We start from the raw sequence: 21,619 nt of genomic DNA, 5'->3' as shown, positions 1-21,619 counted from the left end.
TGACTAATGCAAATACTTTTCATGGAATTGGTATACACACAACCAATCATTAATTGTTTTTTCTATAATTTGGGGTGATAATTAAAGAAGAATCCAAATAGCAATTTTAGGATTAAACGGTGAACTTATACTCGCTCAACAACTGAAAAGATAATTCCAATTAGACGAGTGATTACTTCAGATTTCAGAGTCAATCATAACATATAGTGCAATTAATCTAATTGATCAATCTATATAATAGATATAGAGCTCGAGAAATTGTATCAATGGCAGAAAATTTGTTCCATAAAGAAATCAACAAAATAAAACTAACTGTTTGAACATGCAAAGAAACAAGCTCAGATAACCAAAAAAATGAAATTTATTGTTTGAACCAGATGATGAACACCTAACCTAATGTCAGGGGTGTGGACATCAGCGACGGTGATGGAGAACGCCACTACGCTGATGGATCGGAGACAGCAATCACAGGGGTCACGGAGGCTCATGACGTGAGAGACGGCGGCGACACTGTTGTTGGAGGTGGAAACAAGGGGCGCTATAATCGTGGTCACGGAGGCTAACGACGGGCGATGGAGATGGAGATAGACAAAGGCCTGGGAGACAGAAGGAATCTGGCGGTGTCGATGAGCGGTGGTGAACGGCGGCGGTGAATGACGACGGTGGAGAGGTTTAGATCGAAGGGTTGGGTGTTCAGGAGTCTAACTTAGAACAAAAAACAATAACTACTGGGTGTTTTGGGAGGAAGACAACACTGATGGAAATGGGAAGAGATATATTTTAATTTTGTATTAATTTTAATAAACAAAAATACTTAACCATAGTTAATCATATATGATTAAAGTATATGCATATTCGTATTTTTATTCAAATAATAATTAATACACTTTTAAAATACATTAAATTTTAATTTTTTAAAATTTTTCAATTATTAATTGACTAGGATTAATGATGCCACATGTTTATATTGTATTGGTCCACATATACAGGGTATGAGTTTTATCCCAAATATTGGAGTATGAGAGCAATCACCATAAATTAAAAAAAAATATAAAAATTAAATTAAATTCATATTCATTTGAAACAAAAGGAAGAACACACAGAAAATATACTGATATACTATTCAGTACTAATTCAATAGGAAAAGACATGATCCAACAAATCTACTGCTATTATATAGTCATAGATTATCCTACAATCCACCCACACCAAATTGAATCCTACCACCTCATCATAGACTTCTAACCTATAGACTATGAACTTCTACCAAATCCATATAATAAAAGTACATAAGTCAATATAGGTATTCCATATTATTGCATCAGAAATAGTACACTAAACTGAACCTATGAAATAGATTCTACAATTATTAAAATTTTAATTTTATATGTATAGGAGTTAGAAAACATATAAAAAATAAAATCTTATTGGAAATACCAAATATCTTTCTCAATCACATCAATCATGATAATTAACATGAGAGACCTATAAAAATTAACAAACACATCATTCACCACGGAAGATTAAAAAAAAAATAAACAAAATAAAATAAGTAAACTGCTATACTTTAAAAAAAATATTTTGTTGAAAAACAACAACACATTATAAACAAATAAAATCTCATAAAATGGTAAGTCATAATTACAGGAGCATATTAAAAAGAAGACATACAATAAAAAATATACAAAATAAATAAAGAGACAGGAAAAAATCCTATGATATTGCAGTGTTTGACTAAACTTTTTCATGATGTATTAATTTAAGTAAATTATATATTTTTGCTAGGAATATTAGAAATAATAAAAAATTAAAGTAAAATAAATAGGTAAGAAATAATATTAATGAGTACTTTAATCTACCGTTAAAACTAGTACAATATATTATAATTTATACCCTCACTTTCAATGATTTTTCTTATGAAAACTCCTGTTACAATTAAAATAATCTCTTCCCATCTAACAGTGAAATATATCACACAGAATTACAGACAAGTATAATGCATAAAAAAATTATTAAAAACGTTGAACATATAAAACACATTACTATTAATATTATAATTATTAAGAGTAAACTTTTTCATATTGACAACAACCAAAAAATCGTAAAAGCAAATATTCGAAATCACTTGGTCATTTTTTTATTTATTGAATTTGTTACAATACATAGTTGGAGATGCAATCTTTTTTGTTATCTTCAACATATGATTTATAGTAGTCAATAGCACTTATGTCCATCCAAGTACTGAATGCATCTTTCTAATCTTTTTTAGTAGATGTTGATAGATAATCAAATTGAGTATATAATTTTTTGCTATAAATAGCATGATGTGGAAGATAAGCAGAAACATGCTGCAAAAAATTAATAAATGCAAAATGATATGTTAAATTAAAAGTAAAATAAAAACAAAAAACAAATATACCAATATAACAATAACAATTTGACAGAAAAAATTTTAACAAATAATATTAATAAATACTTTCACCAGTCTACCTTCCTAATTAACAATAAAAACAAAAAAAAATAACAATAAGAATATTTTATTTTATAACAACAGAAAACAAGTCTTAGCATGAAATCCTGAGCTTCCACCTATTATATATTATTTTTGAGCAATTAACTATTTGCAAAACTAGTTAATGAATGAAATATATTTAGAGCAACTAAATATTTACGAAATTATAATATACTTTTATAAATCAATTGCTTTATTACCAAAAAATGCAAACTCTTGTTATATTCAAATGGTCAGAACAAGCAACAATTGAAAAACCAACGAAAAATAAGGTTAGATCCAACATGTAAAAATATAAATAAATCTCATATAAAGTTTGCCTATTTCTTTTTTATGTTATTTGGTGTGCAAAGTAATAATAAATAACTAATAACAAAAGGTAATCATTTAGACATTTCAAAAAATTAAACCAAAAAGAAACATATTAAGCACCACAAAATAGAGAAGCAAATTAAAGGCTTCTACAAATATAACCCATAGCTTTAAAAAAATTGAAATCACAAAGGTTCAGCATGATTCGGAACCTTTAGCATTGCGATTGCTATAAATCTTTTAGAAAAGACTATTCTACTATGATAGAATATACTTTAAACAAAATACCCACACCAAATAGTAGTATTAGACCTACTAACTACAAAGGACAAAAAATCACACTATAAATAATACCAGATAACAACTCAAAGCATTAGAAAAAAAATTAAAATCAACATATAATTAATCATACTTACCATGAAAGAAAAAGTAGCATGCATTGTATAACACTAATAAAATAGATTCTAGAGGAAAAAAAAATCTCAATTCTTTCAATTAATCACTTAAATCGAAAGCATATTTAAAATTAGCACAATTACACAGTAGCAAATTTAAAGTAAAATTAAACCAAGATGTTGCAAAGGCAATTTTTTCAACTATCCAAAATAGTCCACACAAAAAAAAAGCAATTACTCACAAGAAAAGCACGACAAAAACCACGATTACAAAAAATCCGAAAATAAAAAAAGGCACGAACTTCATACTAATAGTAACATAAAAAAACACGAATAATAAAATTTTTTGAAATTAAAATACAAACAAAGACACAAAATCAGCCACTCACACTAATGAAACCACATTAGACATTAGTTATCGACTAACCGTTGTTCTAATTTAATTCAATTCAATAAGAATATCAATCATTAACCAATATTGTAATAAAGCACATATATAAATCAACTCTTCTTATTCATTCAATCAAATTCTTTCATTATTTTTAGAGCAAGAATAATACAAAATGATGAAGATTGAATGAACATATTGAATAGTGATAGGGTTACCGTTGAAGCAATGATTCATCTTCATCTTCACAATCAACATCATAGCTAGTGTATCCATACAAACTAAACAAAGCAAAAGGATAGATTAGAGGCTTTTAAACAAAAAAATATATAAAATAAAAATACATAAGGAGTTAATAAGATCTAAAAAAGAAAAAATTAAATGATTATGCTAATTACCAAAATATATAATAAATCTAAAATAAACACAATTACACCGTAGTAAATTCAAAGAAACAAATACCATAAAAAAATAAAGTCAAAACCACAATTGTAAAAAAATCCAAAAGACGAGAGTAACAATTAATCTTCATCTTTACAATCAACATCATAACCAATATATCCATCCAAAATTAACTAAAATCAGAAGAAGAAATTAGTAGCCTTTAAACAAAAGGAAAGGAAAAATACGAATAAAGAAAAAGAAATAATGAATAAGATTTGAAAAGGAAAAAAAATATTGGTTGATTTAGGTAATTACTTAATTCTAAAGCATATACAAAATTAACAAAATAACACAGTAGAAAATTTAAAGTAAAATTCAAACAAGTGGATGAAAAATAAATTTTTTCCAACGGCCCTAAATAATACACAAAAAGAAACATATATTCAAATAAAAATTAAGACAAAAATTACAACTGTAAAAAATTCTAAAGATAAAAAAAACATAAACTTGATGCCAACAGTAATACCAAAAATCACGAATAATAAACCCTTTCAAATTAAAATACATATAAAATATGGAATATCAAACAACCACCAAGAAAAAAAAAGATAAAATATAAAGTTAAAAATAAAAGAATTTAATAAGATCTGAAAGGAACAAAAAGCCAATAAACCAATCACAGTTACAACTAATACAGAAACTTTCACAGACAGGGAATAGTATGGCACATTTATTCGATTCTTCTCATAAATAAGACTCTATTGTTATTTTATTAAAAAATACATGTAATACATATTAATTCATAAAAATAAACAATACCTCAATTATATCATTTTCAACAAATACACTGTATCATTTTTAACAAAAGACACTGTAAAATTGGACACAATTCAAAATATCAAGGTTTGAATAATTTTCCTTAAAAAAGGTAAGAAGAAAAATTACTTAACTTAACTTGAAGGTAGAAGAGCTTCTTCTTCCAAGCCAGGCCATCAGCTAACCCAGAGAGAAGCAAAGATTCTTCAGACTGCCTAATTCAGCTAGCTAATCAATGTCCAGCCAGTAGTTAGCCACCAATAGTAATTTTGAGAATCTATTGGAGTTAAAGTTGCTTGGTAAGATGCTTAAGTAATACACAATTCCTGCAATCAAAAACTGTAAATATTGGTAACCTACCCAAACAATACATATTTTTTATCTTTATAGCAGACTATAATTAGAATTAGAATTCAAAAATAACTATGTAGCATACAACAAATAAAATATAATATTTTTAAAAAAGAAAAATCTTATGATTTAGAACATAATTTTTTAAGAAAATTTGTTAATTGTCCGTCATTATTTATCCTGGATTGAAGTTGCTGGCTTGAGAGTTCTCTTAAGGTTGGATATTTGTGCTTTAAATAACTAAAACAACAAAAGCGATTTGCAATAAACTTATGCTAAAACAACATCACCACAGACAACTTCCAATATTTTACTAATACTATTATTAGTATTAGTATCATCCAGCAGAATAAAATATACACAAGTATCTCAATTAAAAAATAAATACTTTAAAACACACAAAGAACACTCACAAATTCATAAAGATTCATGGAAAAAAAGATTTTGATTTATCTTTTCACAATTAAAAGATTTCAAATTTTTTTCGTGACACATCACAATTAAAAAAAAGTAAATTAATATTTTTTGAAACAAAATCAAAGAACACATGAAAAATACCCTGATGAATCATCATCTTCAAATACTAATAGATGACAATTCAAAAAACAGTAAATTCTAGTTATTCGAAACAAACTCAAAGAAACCATAGAAAAATACGATGATGAGTCATCTGAACCTGTCCAGCTGAATGAACATTTGTAACAGGCTTCATCGCAACTAAACCCCTCACCATTGGAGACAACACTACCATCGCAAAGATTTGCACCAAAACAAATCACAGAGAGCTTGAGAGAAAATAGGCCAGACAAAGGGGCGATTCTTTGAGAAAGTGAGCGAGGTTGTAGGTGGTGCAACGCATCTCTTCGTTCACGAGACAGCCCAATCACAACCAAAAAACAAAAATACCAAAATATATACATCAGCATAAGTCAGAGAAACAACTCAAACAATTGTACCCCAAAAATATAAGAAATAAGTATATTTCCAATAAAAAAATATGATGAATATAAAAAAGAAGTAGATACACACAAATTATTTAAAATAGTATAATCCTAGTGGATATAAAGCATATTTCAATTCTCTATGCAAAATATTATTACCTTCCTCCCACCAAAAGTTTTATTCCAATCATCTTCACTTGGACCGTCCATTATACACGATGAACATTGACCTTCGTCTGCTTTTTCATATCCTGTCACTGTTTGAAGCCCTAATCCACCAATCAAAATAACCCTAATTTCCATATTATGAACATCTAAAAAGATAGAGAAAATTTCACACTGGTTATAATCCTCCGAGAATACTAAGGGTATATGATATGATACTATAGGTATCATATCATCATATAACAATAGTATTTTCATGAGCTTCTGGCTATTGTGAAGTTTTGTCCAATTTCTGAGATTTTCATAGTACAAAAAATCAGGGTTAGTCTGATTAGTAGGAGCGAGAATTAGAACAATAATAGGAAAAAAACACCACAGAAGAAGTCCACTCGGTAGATATGAGTTTGACCTTCACTGTCTTCCTACTCCTCTTCTTCTCTCCAAGACAGAAATATATATCACTGTCTAAAAACATATATGAAAACAAAAGAAGTAAAAGACAGGAAGTGAGTTAGAACAGTAATTAGAACAAATAAGTACACTCTATAAAAGATGGACTCAAGGAAATAGAAGTCATTGGCATTATATGGGTGACTATTTCATTACAAATGCAATCATATACTCCATATACTAAATTATGACACATAAATCTCAATTTTTATGTTTGTCTTCTCCGTCAAATAGAAATGTGCTATATCGTTAATGAAATAGAATTTTCCAACCACCCTAAATACAAAGCATACACTAACAACAATCAAGTCATAAGATTGATTTAAATGAGCATAAAATCGTTAAAGAAAAGTTACATTATTGACAATCAAAGAAAAAAATAACGATAAAACTACATGTAACTCAATATATCCTCCTAAAGTAGTAATTGTAGACAAGAAAATAATGGAGTGGTATCATTTGGGGCTTAACTCAAACACACAGTGCACAACTTCGAGGTATCAACAAAATAACAAGTAGTAAACACCACCATATACAAACTCAAATCAAATATTTCCCTTTCTCTTAACATATTCTCATTTATCTTTTTCCACTTGAAATATATAATGCCATAAAACCTTCAGGTCACTAAAATCATGAAATACTACACCTAAGAAAACCTTAAAGACACATATAAATTCATTTAGCCAGTATCTGAAAAGAAAGCAAGATTAAACATAGCAACAAATAAAATAGAAAGGGGCAACCATGAAAGAGAAAAATGAACCAAAGCAATTTTTTAACCAATTAATGCAGTTGAAAAACCGACAACAGAAAATTGGATGAAAAATTTGCCATACACTATTGCATTTAAACAAGCACCTAGAAACCATCATTAGTGATTTGCTAACTTGGAAAAATCTTAAATAATGGTTATTAACTTATTATATTGAATATAACATGAGACTCCCATTAACCAAAAAGAGTACACATTGCATGAATAAAGTGATACCAGTAAAATACACTACCCAAAAAAATTTGATCTGCCGAAGCAACCTTTTTTTGGGAAATTAAACCCATAGATGTAGCACAAAAAGACACACACTTCAAATTATATCATGGAGTTCAATTACATCATTGTATTTACTATTTAGTAAACCACCAGTGTAATACCCTCACTACCAGAAGTCACACTTTCGGCTGCGCCACTCTGATAGCAAGAAGTATTACGACTACTTTATATACAAAATATTAAAATAGGAGCTTGTGACTTGACACCGTATCGCTGATTTCTTTGAAAACAGGAAATAAATACTATATCTTAAGAAAATACAAACAGGCATAAATTCATATACAAGACTTCTTACATAATATCTTATAATATAATATATATAAAACATACAACTATTATCCCTCTTACAAAATTGTAATAACAAAGACGAGAGAAGAAAATAATCTAATTAATACAACAACATACAATCCAAACGCAGTATAACTCTTCTTAATGCTTCTTCATCCAATTCCTGAAAAGGTAAAGCTGTAGGGGGGGGTGAGAACCTAACCACACGGTCTCACCATGGAGTTTCAAAGTTGTCATAAGAAGATATCTAATAAGAAAACTGTTTTAAAGTTCAGTAACTATTATTGCCTTATGAATCTTTTAAAAACCAAAAGGTAATTGTTCAAAATCTTTTCAAAGAAACAATATTTAAACTTTCAGAAATCCAAAACCTTTCCTTTCTTAAAAGAAAATCTCAATAAAAAACCAACCATGCAATCAACAACACAATCATTAATTCAGTATCAAAGTTTATTCTCAAATGTAGCACGCCAAGACAAACACAGGCAAGACAGACAAGGAAAGCACAAGTAGGTAGTAGTTACAGGAAATAGTTCAAGTAGCAGTTAAGAACATTTTAGCAATTAGGCAAACCCAAATAAGTTCAAACCCAAACAAAGCATACAAATGCATATGATACATGCCTGTCATATGGCTGATGAGGCTCATCTGTCGGTTATCCAGCCAACCCGACAAGTCTGAATTGTCCTTAGACTGTCCCCCGACGTGCATCTCCAAGAGTCTATGCATAGTTTTTTTTCTCAAATAATCAATATTGCTCAATAGGGATAACATTACCGGGAATTTATATAGTGCCCGGTCACACTTACGTCGTAGGATCAACAGAGTATCGAGTTTTCAACCTGGTACACGTGGTGGCAAGCCATGGTACTTTATACAGGGAACCTTGTATCTCAGATAATTCAAATTCATAAGCCATATGAATAATTCAAAGATCATATCTCATCATTCTCAATCATTCATCAATCCAAATCTCATTTCCAAATTCATTCAAAAACCATATTTCAAAGAGAATTCTCATCATCCTTCTTTCCATTCCGTCCTTCAACAATCCCAATTCAAAACATAATTCATTCTTTGATAAATAAATCAATCTTAAAACATATAACGTTTAAAAACAAATCTTTTTAACTAATTACTTCAAATAAAACTTCCAATTTTATAAAATTTTGGCAGCATCTCCTCTAAAACTCGAACACTGCCACCCTTTTCGGGTCCCATCCAAACATTTCTCAAGCCTTTTCTCAACCATTTCTAAATCTCAAACATTTTCCAAAATTCAACCAGTTCCAATATCAAATTATTTCAAATCAGACCAATTTCAATAAGAAAACTCTTTTTAAAATCAAACCAGTTCAAGTATTAGATCATTTATAAAATCAGACCGACTCAAAATCAAACCACTTTAACTTCAAACCAAGAAAAACTACTTTTCATAATAATCAATCAAATAACTTTTTAAACTCATTTCTTATCAACAACCGTACTTCACTCAGGCAATCAAACAACCACATCCACAAGACAAACATAATCACAAAAATATATTTTTGCATCAATATTTATTGATAACAACTCTGTACTATAAAATAAATCTTAAGAAAAACCCTACCTCAATTATTCGCAATCCACATAATTAAACGCGTTGAATCCCTTTTTCCCGTGGCTCATCACAACGGCAACCACAACTGCAGTTCCAAACCACTTTTGCAGCAACCATAATTACTCTAATCGCAATAAGAACTAACCGAAACTCAATCAAATAGCAAATAAAATTGCAAAATTCTCAATAAACTTTAACGCATCGCTAGCAGCGAAAGTTCCAAAACAAGAAAAACTCATCGAATCAAGAGGGAAATAAAAGTTGGAGCTGTTGCAAATCCAACGACCCTCACCGGCAAGAACGGGACCTGACAGACATAATGGAAAGTGAAGGTGATGCAGAATAGCTATGGTGGTTAATCTAATCAGCACCGAGTGAGGCGTATGACAGAGCAACTCGTGATAAACAATCCCTGGCACAAACAACCTCAGCAACAACTCTTATAGTAACCAGAATTTTGACCGACAATGAGGAAAAACCTGAACAAGGCTAGAGCTTACCAAAAAGGTGGCGGCTCTAGCGGCGGTATTCGGCAACAGGGCTATGGTGGCAGCAGGCAGCGGGAAGCTCAGTAGCAACAGAGGCAGAACATAATAGCGACGCACGGCTTCCATCTCTTCCATCGCGTTCTGGTCATCTCCCAACGATGGCGTGTATGGCGGCGATGACAGATCTGGTGGCAGATCAGATTAGTTCGGTACCGGAGATCTCCTTCTCACGCATTTTCTCTCTTCTCGGCGACAAAACGGCTCCCTTGCGCTTGCTTTCTCTCCTTCCTCGACAGCGGTTCGTAGACAGATCGGTGGCAAGATAGACATGACGACATGGCGACGTGGCGGGACACGAACGGTGAGCTCCAGGCCGGCGGTGGCAGCTCGCGAGGACGACGACAACGAGGCGACGATGGCAGGACCCAGTGGCGCTAGCGCAACCTTCCTCTTCTCTTCTTCTGAGGATCGCAGCTCACTCATCTCTGGAGCCCTCTCCCTCTTCTCCGTTCTTCGCGCGCTCTCTCTTCAATGCAACACGGCGGCGTGGCGGCAGTGATGGCCGCCGGCGCTGCCCTTCCTCTTTCCCCCTTCCTCTCTTCCCGTAGCTCCCCTCCTTCCTTTCCATTCCTTTCATTATTTCTTTTCTTTCTTTCATTTTGTTTGCTTTTTTTTTGTTTTGAGTATGTTTCTAGAATAGGAGAAAAGGAAAGGGTAATGGCGGCTGGGGAAACGGGAAAAAAGAAAATATTAAAGCTAGGGTTTGTTGTATAAACATTAGGATTTGTATAAAATAAAAATATTAATAAGATAATAGGGTTAAGTAATAATTCAAATTAAAATTTAATATAAAATGATTATCTTTAAAATACCATTTTATTATCAACTTGAGATCTATTTTTGAATAAATACTAATTCAACAAAAATTGATGGTAATTAGATTAATTCTCTTTATTTATAAAATAAGGTTAAAAATCTATATATTAAAATTAAAGTATATAAATTATTCATTATTTTTCAATTATAAAAATTCTAAATAATAAATAAGAGTTTATTCAATTTTTATATAAAAATATCTAAAATGTAGTCTTAAATAAATATAATACATCATAATAACTTATTAATAACTTTTAAAAATTTAGGGGTCTTACATCTTACTCCACTTATAAAATTTTCGTCCTCGAAAATTAACTTAATACACAAAATACTAAAATAGTTTTGAATACTTTACTTTTATATACTTTAGAAAAGCAGAGGTCTTGGTAGATATATGTATATAATTTTCCAAATACCGAATAATTCGTAAAACTTAGGTATAAGGGAGAAAAAGTGTGGTCTAAAGCAAAAGCGCAAAAGTTACAAGATGGTTTAAAACAGGAATGTCACATGGGTTACTAACTAAAACTTGAAGTACAAGAAGGTACAAGTGTTCCAGTTAGTTTTTTTTTTTTTTTGCAAAAACAAAGGGGTATCTAGATAGCAAAAATTTGAAAATAAGCTAATGTAAACAAACAGGATAACATCCGCGCATAGACCTCGTACCAATTTTAGAACTGCAACCGCTCAACTCCATTAGTCACTTCACAACCCTATAACCTGTCACCAGCTTAACATTCGTAAACTTTTTACGAGGAACAACCTACCACACTCCTCATAACATCACACACTTACCAATCCACCTTTCACTTTTACAAATAATATTTTTAAAGTTTCATTTGCTACCCCTAAAACCATACGTGATTCTAAGGAAATCCTCGAGTTTATTCAGGAATATACAAGATTTTGAAAAGAAGGACAAGCAACAAAATAGCCTCCGCAAGAGTTTTGGAAGAACTGATGAAACTGCAAGTAAATAAGAATATACAAGCAATGAAGAGTGTTAGGAAAGAAATCATTTTGGTAACCTTAAGAATAATACCCGAATAAAAGAAGTCCGATAGGAACGATAAAAGAAAATGTAGTGCGGTAGCTTGAACAAAATTAAGTTGAGTCAAAGAAGCATAAAGTTTATAAAAGGAGAATGCCTAAAACCAAAAACAAAGCATACAAGACTCAAAAGTAGGATTAAAAATACTTTTGAATGCATTGCTCATAAAGAGTATAAAACTTTTCAAAAACTATTTCATGTTCTTAAAGAAAAGGTGCGCAACAAACACTTTGTAACAGAATAACAAAAGTATAAATATGGCATTATTTTAATACAATTTCATGTTGAAGTAGATTATGTAGAATTTATAAAACAAAGTAAACACCGGTTGGACTAAGAGCAAACATATTTTCTCAAATATTTTAGAAAGATAGTTAGGTACACAACTCAACCAAAGGTAATCATAAAAAAATGGGAGAAAGTCAAATGATTGTTCAAAAATTCTCAAAGTTCATATTCAAACAAACGTGTATAAAAGTTATACCACAGATAGAAGTCAAACTCTATTTAGAAAAGAGAAATCCGAGATAAAAATTTTCGTAAACACACTTTATCTTATCTGAAAACTTCTCAACTTCCATTCCTTTTGAATTCTCATCTGTATCCATGTTCAACTATTATCTTTGACTTCCAACAAACTCAGTCAAGGTTTTAAACTCATTCATTATTAAGTGGCAATCTAAACAATTGATCTTAGTTTGAAAACTTAGCAACCTGACACGTGCTCGAACACATCAGTGCAAAATCAAACGCCATAACCTGCGACATTTTCAAACTCACCAAATTCACCTCCTGTGTTAACAAGCTGTGTACTAGCAAACTAACATATTGTTACCTATGTTTAGGAGTCACCGAAAAATTTGAGTTTATTTAGAGGGATACAACACCTAGGAAAAGCAAATCAAATGACAAGGACAACATTCGTATGAGGTCAAAAGGATAAATAGAATCGTAATTTAACAGGAATGCACAATATCAATGAAATGTTCTAGAATGGGAGTCAATTTACATCTTTCTTAGGAGGTCTGAATCAAAGAACTTCAATAGGAATCATAAGAAAAGTTAACATATCCAACCGAAACAAGTTTAGGCCAAATAAAGGACATACAAAGTTTGCAAAAGAGAAGATAACATGATTCAAGACAATGTTTACAAGATGTTAAGAGGATGACATGAAACACACTTAATTAGGACATCCATTAACAATGGATAGAACTAAGAAAATTATTTCACCTTCTTTAAAGAAGATATGAAACAAACGTTTTTCAAAGGAAATTTTAGAAACATAAGTGTTGTATTATGTCAAGACAAGTTCAAGTCAAAATAAGGTATAAAAAACTTGTTAATTTTAACTAGGTAAAATGCAAAATCTTGGAAGATACTCAAGTATATAATCAGGTAAAAATTTGCATAGAAGATTGTAGTATGATTGGAAGAATTTAAGTTGTATTCAAACCACATAAAAGCTTTCAATATCCACATAAGAAAGTGCATGCAAAAGTAAGGACAATCTTGTTGAGATTTTCAAAAAATAGTTGTGGGCATAATCGAATAGAGAAAAATAAAAGTGAAATTCCTTTAAAAGATCCTAAGTAAAAATTCAAAAGAATGGTATAAGACACAAAGTATCACAACAGAACAAGATACAAATGAAATACAGAACATAGGTCGAAAAGATCAAACCGCATAATTAGTTCACTATGACAATAACTCTTAGAGTTCAAAATTGCTTAAAATTAAAGGGTTGTGCATGTACTTCTTAAGAGAGATATTTCAAAAGATTCAAGCAAACTTATAGGAATATATTAAAATAGAAAACAAATCAAATTAAAACTTCTTTAGAAAGGACTGAAACAAAATTTCCGAGAGGATTAAATAAACGGTGCAGGTTTGAGTCAATTCAAGGGTTTTCCTAGCTCATGTAAAGGAATTCAAAATCGATGACCACACTGTAAGAATCAAAAGAGAAAACTAAGAACCGATCAACTAGATTATGCGTAAGAAAATTCAAATTGCTTTTCAAGATGTAGTCAAGCAAGTGATTCCAAAATGAAGAAAAGAGAAATAAATGATACGCAGATAACATGGCACAATTAAAGGATTATACGTCGATACGGAATTAACTTCAAAATTAATTTCTAACGCTCTCAAATCCCATGAATCGTATCACTTATCAATCGTACTTTATCTATGATAATCCATTAATGTTTTTGTAGACATAACTTTTAACATTAAGTTGGCCAGACTTAACATCAGTAGTTATGCAACGATAAGCTAATAGCATTAATCAATAGAGAGTCATATGCATAAAACTCTAATTCTTGTTACATGGACAAGACCTACAACATGACAGACACTCAGAGAATGCATTAAAGCATGGTCAGTCCATCCCCAAGGCTCTAATCAGGATGAACTGCTCTGATACCACAATATAACACCCTCACTACCAGAAGTCACGCTTCTGGCTGTGCCACTCTGATAGCAAGAAGTATTACGACTACTTTATATACTAAATATTAAAATAGGAGCCTATGACTCGACACCGTATCGCTGATTTCTTTGAAAACCAGAAATAAATACTATATCTTAAGAAAATACAAGCAGGCATAAATTCATATACAAGACTTCCTACATAATACCTTATTATATATATATATATATATATATATATATATATATATATATATATAACATACAACTCCTATCCCTCTTACAAAATTGTAATAACAAAGATGAGGAAAGAAAATAATCTAATTAATATAACAACATATAAACCAAACGCAATATAACTCTTCTTAAAGCTTCTTCATTCAGTTCGTGAAAAGGTAAAGCTGTAGGGGGTGAGAACCTAACCACACAGTCTCACCACGGAGTTTTAAAGTTGTCATAAGAAGATATCTAATAAGAAAATTGTTTTCAAACTCAGTGACTATCATTGCCTTATGAATCTTTTAAAAATCAATAGGTAATCGTTCAAAACCTTTTCAAAGAAACAATGTTTAAAATTTCAGAAATCTGAAACCTTTCCTTTCTTAAAAGAAAATCTCAATAAAAAACCAACCATGCAATCAATAACACAATCATTAATTCAGCACCAAAGTTCATTCTCAAATGTAGTACGCCAGGACAAACACAAGCAAGACAGACAAGGAAAACACAAGTAGGTAGTAGTTACAGCAAATAGTTCAAGAAGCAGTTAAGAACAGTTTAGCAATTAGGCAAACCCAAATAAGTTCAAACTCAAACAAAGCATACAAATGCATATGATACATGCCTGTCCTATGGCTGATGAGGCTCATCTGTCGGTCATCCAGCCAACCTGACAAGTCTGAATTGTCCTTAGACTGTCCCCCGACGTGCATCCCCAAGAGTCTATGCATAGCTTTTATCTCAAATAATCAATATTGCTCAATGGGGGTAACATTCCTAGGAATTTATATAGTGTCCGGTCACACTTACGTCGTAGGGTCAACAAAGTATCGCGTTTTTAATCTGGTACACGTGGTGGCAAGCCATGGTACTTTATCCAGGGAACCTTGTATCTCAGATAATTCAAATTCATAAGCCATATGAATAATTCAAAGATCATATCTCATCATTCTCAATCATTCATCAATCCAAATCTCATTTCCAAATTCATTCAAAAACCATATTTCAAAGAGAATTCTCCTAATCCTTCTTTCCATTCCGTCCTTCAACAATCCCAATTCAAAACATAATTCTTTCTTTGATAAATAAATCCATCTTAAAACATATAACGTTTAAAAACAAATCTTTTAACAAATTACTTCAAATAAAACTTCTAATTTTATAAAATTTCGGTAGCATCTCCTCTAAAACTCGAACATTGCTACCCTTTTCGGGTTCCATCCAAACATTTCTCAAGCCTTTTCTCAACCATTTCCGAATCTCAAACATTTTCCAGAATTCAACCAGTTCCAATATCGAATTATTTCAAATCAGACCAATTAAAATAATAAAACTTTTTTTAAAATCAAACCAGTTCAAGTATTAGATCATTTATAAAATCAGACCGACTCAAACCAAGAAAAACCACTTTTCATAATAATCAGGTAAATAACTTTTTAAACGCATTTCTTATCAACAACCGTACTTCACTCAAGCAATCAAACAACCACATCCAAAAGACAAACATAATCACAGGAATATATTTTTGCATCAAGATCTATTTATAACAACTCTGTACTATAAAATAGATCTTAAGAAAAACCCCTACCTCAATTATTCGCAATCCGCATAATTAAATGCGTTGAATCCCTTTTTCCCCCGGCTCATCACAACGGCAGTTCTAAACCACTTTTGCAGCAACCATAATTACTCTAATCGCAATAAGAAATAATCGAAACTCAATCAAATAGCAAATAACATTGTAAAATCCTCAATAAACTATAACGGATCGCTAGCAGCAAAAGTTCTAAAACAAGAAAAACTCACCAAATTAAGAGGGAAATAAAAATTGGAGCTGTTGCAAATCCAACGGCCCTCACCGGCAAGAACGGGACCTGACAGAAATAATAGAAAGTGAAGGTGATGCAAAATAGCTATGGTGGTTAATCCAATCAGCACCGAGTGAGGCATACGACAGAGCAACTCGCGATAAACAATCCCTAGCACAAACAACCTCAGCAAAAACTCTTATAGTAACCAGGATTTTGACCGACAATGAGGAAAAACCAGAACAGGGCTAGAGCATACCAAATAGGTGGCGGCTCCAGCGGCGGTTTTCGACAACAGGGCTATGGCGGCAACGGGCAGCGGGAAGCTAGGTTGCAACAGAGGCAGAACATAACAGCGACGCACGGCTTCCATATCTTCCATCGCATTCTGGTCATCTCCTAGCGATGGCGTGCATGGCGGCGATGATAGATCCGGTTGCAGATCAGATTAGTTCGCACCGGAGATCTCCTTCTCATGCGTTTACTCTCTTCTCGGCGACAAAACGGCTCCCTTGCACTTGCTTTCTCTCCTTCCTCGATGGCGGTTCGTGGATAGATCGGCGGCAAGTTAGACGTGACGACATGGCGACGCGGCGGGACACGAGCGACGAGCTCCAGGCCGGCGTTGGCAGCTCGCGAGGACGACGACAACGAGGCGACGGTGGCGGTACCCAGTGGCGCCAGCACAACCTTCCTCTTCTCTTCTTCTGTGGATCGCAGCTCACTCATCTCCGGCGCCCTCTCCCTCTTCTCCGTTCTTCGTGCGCTCTCTCTTCAATGCAATACGGCGGCGCGGCGGCAGTGATGGCCGCCGGTGCTGCCCTTCCTCTTTCCCCCTTCCTCTCTTCCCGCAGCTCCCCTCCTTCCTTTCCATTCCTTTCCTTATTTCTTTTCTCTCTTTCCTTTTAATTGCTTTTTTTGTTTTGAGCATGTTTCTAGAATAGGAGAAAAGGAAAGGGTAATGGCAGCTGGGGAAAAGGAGAAAAAGAAAATATTAAATCTAGGGTTTGTAGTATAAAACTTAGGATTTGTATAAAATAAAATATTAATAAGATAATAGGGTTAAGTAATAATTCAAATTAAAATTTAATATAAAATTATTATCTTTAAAATATCATTTTATTATCAACTTGAGATCTATTTTCGAATAATACTAATTCAACAAAAATTGATGGTAATTAGATTAATTCTCTTTCATTTATAAAATAAGGTTAAAAATCTATATATTAAAATTAAAGCATATAAATTACTCATTATTTTTCAATTATAAAAATTCTAAATAATAAATAAGAGTTTACTCAATTTTTATATAAAAATATCTAAAATATAGTCTTAAATAAATATAATACATCATAATAATTTATTAATAATTTTTTAAAATTTAAGGGTCTTACAACCAGCATCACCAGCTGAGATTAATCCAACTGTTTAGTATAAGTGATAATAGAAATTTGATAACTACATTATTTTAGAGGAACAGATAGAATCGATATACTCTACCTGTTTTGGAATCTAAATCAAGTAAAGCTAGTATTTCTATATACCCATTGTTATCAAATAAAAGGTCCTCACAAACTAATTAGAAAAAGGAATAGCCTAAATCTTATAATCAAACAAATAAAGAAGTGCTTACATAACCATATCCTTTATTCATGTATTTTATTTTGATTCTCATTTATCTTTTTCCATTTGAACTGTATAATGCCATAAAACTATCATTAAAAGCAATTAAAATTAACCATGACAGAGAAAAAAGAATCAAAACAGAGATACCAAGTAAGATGGTCATAGACCATATCTCAGAATGCTCTCAGAAAAATAAACATAGAGCACACAAATGCATTCACAAGTTGAAAACTGCAAAGAGTAAAAAGTAAGAGTAGTTGGTGACAAACTAAAACATGTTTAGAATAATACAACAATCAAAATGATTCACCGTAATTACACGGAGGTATAAGACTCGTCTCCTCCATCACTTCCATGTTTATAATTTAGTGACACAGGGGTAGCATAGCCTCCAGCCTACCTAGGATGGTTGTACTTGAAGGAAAAATCAAATTTGTATGACCCTGTCTTCATGTAATACTGCATTTTTAAGCATTAGTAGATATAATCAATACTCAGAAGGAAACTCAAACTACAAAGATGAGTCAAAAAAGAAATTCAAGATTATTCTATCCTCAACATACAATAGAATTATAGATTACCACGGAACACATCATTTCATATAAAATAAGGAATCACAGGAGTCAATTGTCAAATGAAATATCAATGCATATCAAAAGTATAAGCAGAACCATATTAAGTGCCTGGTACAAAGGCTGGCCAATTTGCTCCGAGTACTCCCCTCCTCTAGTCCTAGCAACAGCACCAACAGCATGAAACATTCACATATCACCAAATCATTAGATCACTGCAAATATATGAATCTCAAAGTTTAATTGATTAAAAAAAATAGTGATTCAAAGGAAAACCCTTCAAACAAAAATACTTTTGATTCAATAAGCTCAACAATATCACACTGATCATAGCCAATATCAAATCAAACTACACTAAGAAAAACTAATGATCACATCAAGTGCAAAAATAACACAACAAAAAACCTTCCACCAACTTAAAAATCAAATGAACTATAAATTTTAACTCGGCCTGGTCACGGGGATGGTTGAAACGGCAGTGGGAACCATAGCCATAAAATCCAGTCCTCAAATAGTAGATACAATCAGCCTCACCAAGCCTCTAAGGATAAGATTCCTTTGCAGTACCTAATCCTATTTGCCACACCGACTCTGCATTTTTCAAAATCAGGACCAAACACACTTCACAACACCTCATATTCTCCTATAAGATAAATCACAATCGCAGAAAGCCACAAACATTGGGCAAAAAGGGAAACGGTTTTCATATTTTATTATATGAAAAAAAATAAAAAGAACAGAGTGGTTGGGGCATTATATCAAATATAATATAATATCATACATTCGAGGCCAGTTCCAGTCCACTTCGGCGATGGATCAGACAGAGAACCCTCGCTAGATTGGCTGTACCGCTCTATTGCGCAGATGATAAACCACTATTTTATGGTTTATCTTGTGCTCAATTGAGTGGATTTTATCAACTCTTTACCCACTTATTCATAATATTTGCATAGTTTTATATTTCCTTCCTGATTTTGTACTATGATTGAAAACGTGCTTCTTTGATCTTATATTTGCTTATTATTAATCCTCTCTTATTACCATTAGATGCCTTGATATGTGTGTTAAGTGATCTCAGAGATTATAGGGCAGGAATGGCTCAGAGGATGGAAAGGAAGCATGCAAAAGTGGAAGGAATACAGAAAGTTGGAGAAATTGCTAAGCTATCCAGCCTGACCTCTTTGCACTCAAACGGCTATAACTTTAGCTACAGAGGTCCAAACGATGCGGTTTTAGTTGCGTTGGAAAGCTAACGTCCGGGGCTTCGATTTGATATATAATTTGCCATAGCTGCCCCGACGCCAGGAGACGCGAATGCGTGGGTCACGCGGACGCGTGACCTGGCAGGAACACAACCCACGCGGCCGCGTGAGCCATGCGGCCGCGTCACTTTTCCGTGACCTGTACGTACCAGAATACGCTGGGGGCAATTTTTGGGCTGTTTTTAACCAGTTTGCGGCCCAGAAAACACAGATTAGAGGCTATAAAGTGGGGGAATCCATTCATTCATGAGGAGGCTCTCACATTCACAATTTTAGGAGTAGATGTAGTTTTTAGAGAGAGAGGCTCTCTCATCTCTCTTAGGATTAGAATTTAGGATTTCTCTTAGTTTTAGGAGTGACTCTCAATCCCAGGTTCAACGTTCTTTTACTTTATATTCCTCTTTTTACTTTCAGATGCTTCAATGCTTGTATTAGATATGTTGCCTATTTGGCTTATGCTACATTCATGTTATGATTTTCTTAATTAATATTATTTGAGGTAATTCAGATTTAAGATTGCTTTGCTCTGTTTAAGATTGCTTTCAATTTAATTTAGATATTTTTCTCCCTTTTGGCCTTGGTTAAATAATTGGTGACTCTTGAGTTATCAAACTCATTGTTGATTGAGAATTGGAATTCTTCAAGAATTAATTCATCCACTTAACTTACCTTCATAGTTAGAGGTTAATAAAGTAGGAGAAAAATCCAATTCTCATTACAATTGATAAGGATAACTGGGATAGGACCTCCAGTCTTCATACCTTGCCAAGAGTTTATTTTATAGTTATTTATTTATTTTATTTCTTCTTATGCAACATACTGCTCCCTAATTTCTCAAAACCCCAAATTTACAATCTCCATAACCAATAATAAGAACATACCTCCCTGCAATTCCTTGAGAAGACGACCCGAGGTTTGAATACTCGGTTATCAATTTCAAAGGGGTTTGTTACTTGTGACAACTAAAACGTTTGTACGAAGGGATTTTTGTCGGTTTAGAGACTATATCTACAACGCGACTGTTTTTATGATATTCTTTACTGGCGAAAATCCTAATGTCAAAATGGCGCCGTTGCCGGGAAATTGCAAACGTGTGCCTTATTATTGGTTATTGTAAATATTTGCTTTTTGATTTGTTTTTATTTTTTATTTTTATTTGCTTTTTCGTAAATTAAGAGGTTATTGATTTTTATTTTAAAATTTTTATCTTATCTTATCTTATTTCAAAAATCAAATTTAAAAATTTTCAATTTTCAAAAAAAAATTCAAATTTCAAAAATTAAAAATTCAAATTTCAAAATTTAAAATTCAAATTTCAAAATTTAATTTTCAAATTCAAAATTTAAATAACCTTTTAATTTCAATTTGTTTTTATTTTTGTTTTTATTTTTTTGCTATCATGAACTCTCACCCCTTTGGCTATGAGTCTGGTTACAATAATGTTGCAGGAAGAAGAAATTACAATGAGAACAGGCATCAAGGTTAGAACAATCAAAGATGGGAGGAGCCACAAGGACTTGATCAATCCTCATGGCAACAACCACCTCCAATGGACTATCAACAACCACCACCATATGCTTATGAACCCTTTCCTCAACATAACTTTGGACCACCAAACTCACAAGCCCCTTCCC

General features: G+C 32.2%; 1 protein-coding gene across 3 annotated transcripts; it reads right to left on the bottom strand.

The window, feature by feature from the left end:
- Positions 1-237: 237 nt before the first annotated feature.
- Positions 238-10,828, bottom strand: LOC112703525 (uncharacterized). 3 transcript variants are annotated; one of them, XM_072199661.1, is made up of 7 exons: positions 8,863-9,090; positions 8,677-8,774; positions 6,674-6,729; positions 6,259-6,591; positions 5,835-6,019; positions 4,947-5,133; positions 3,713-3,888 (listed from the first exon to the last, which is right to left on the bottom strand). In XM_072199661.1, exons 1-5 carry the CDS (start codon positions 8,970-8,972, stop codon positions 5,903-5,905), a joined length of 714 nt encoding a protein of 237 aa, XP_072055762.1. In that variant the 5' UTR covers positions 8,973-9,090; the 3' UTR covers positions 3,713-3,888; positions 4,947-5,133; positions 5,835-5,902. The 3 variants fall into 3 exon arrangements, with proteins under 3 accessions (XP_072055764.1, XP_072055763.1, XP_072055762.1); XM_072199663.1 differs by lacking the exon at positions 8,863-9,090 and adding an exon at positions 10,154-10,828 and having other exon boundaries at positions 238-5,133; XM_072199662.1 differs by lacking the exon at positions 8,863-9,090 and adding an exon at positions 9,663-10,806 and having other exon boundaries at positions 238-5,133.
- Between the last annotated feature and the right edge of the window lie 10,791 nt (positions 10,829-21,619).

This window comes from Arachis hypogaea, chromosome 7 (genome assembly GCF_003086295.3).
Source record: "Arachis hypogaea cultivar Tifrunner chromosome 7, arahy.Tifrunner.gnm2.J5K5, whole genome shotgun sequence".
Classification (NCBI taxonomy): domain Eukaryota; kingdom Viridiplantae; phylum Streptophyta; class Magnoliopsida; order Fabales; family Fabaceae; genus Arachis; species Arachis hypogaea.
The sequence above is the reverse complement of the archived record's forward strand: the minus strand, read 5'-3'. Positions and strand labels throughout refer to the sequence as shown.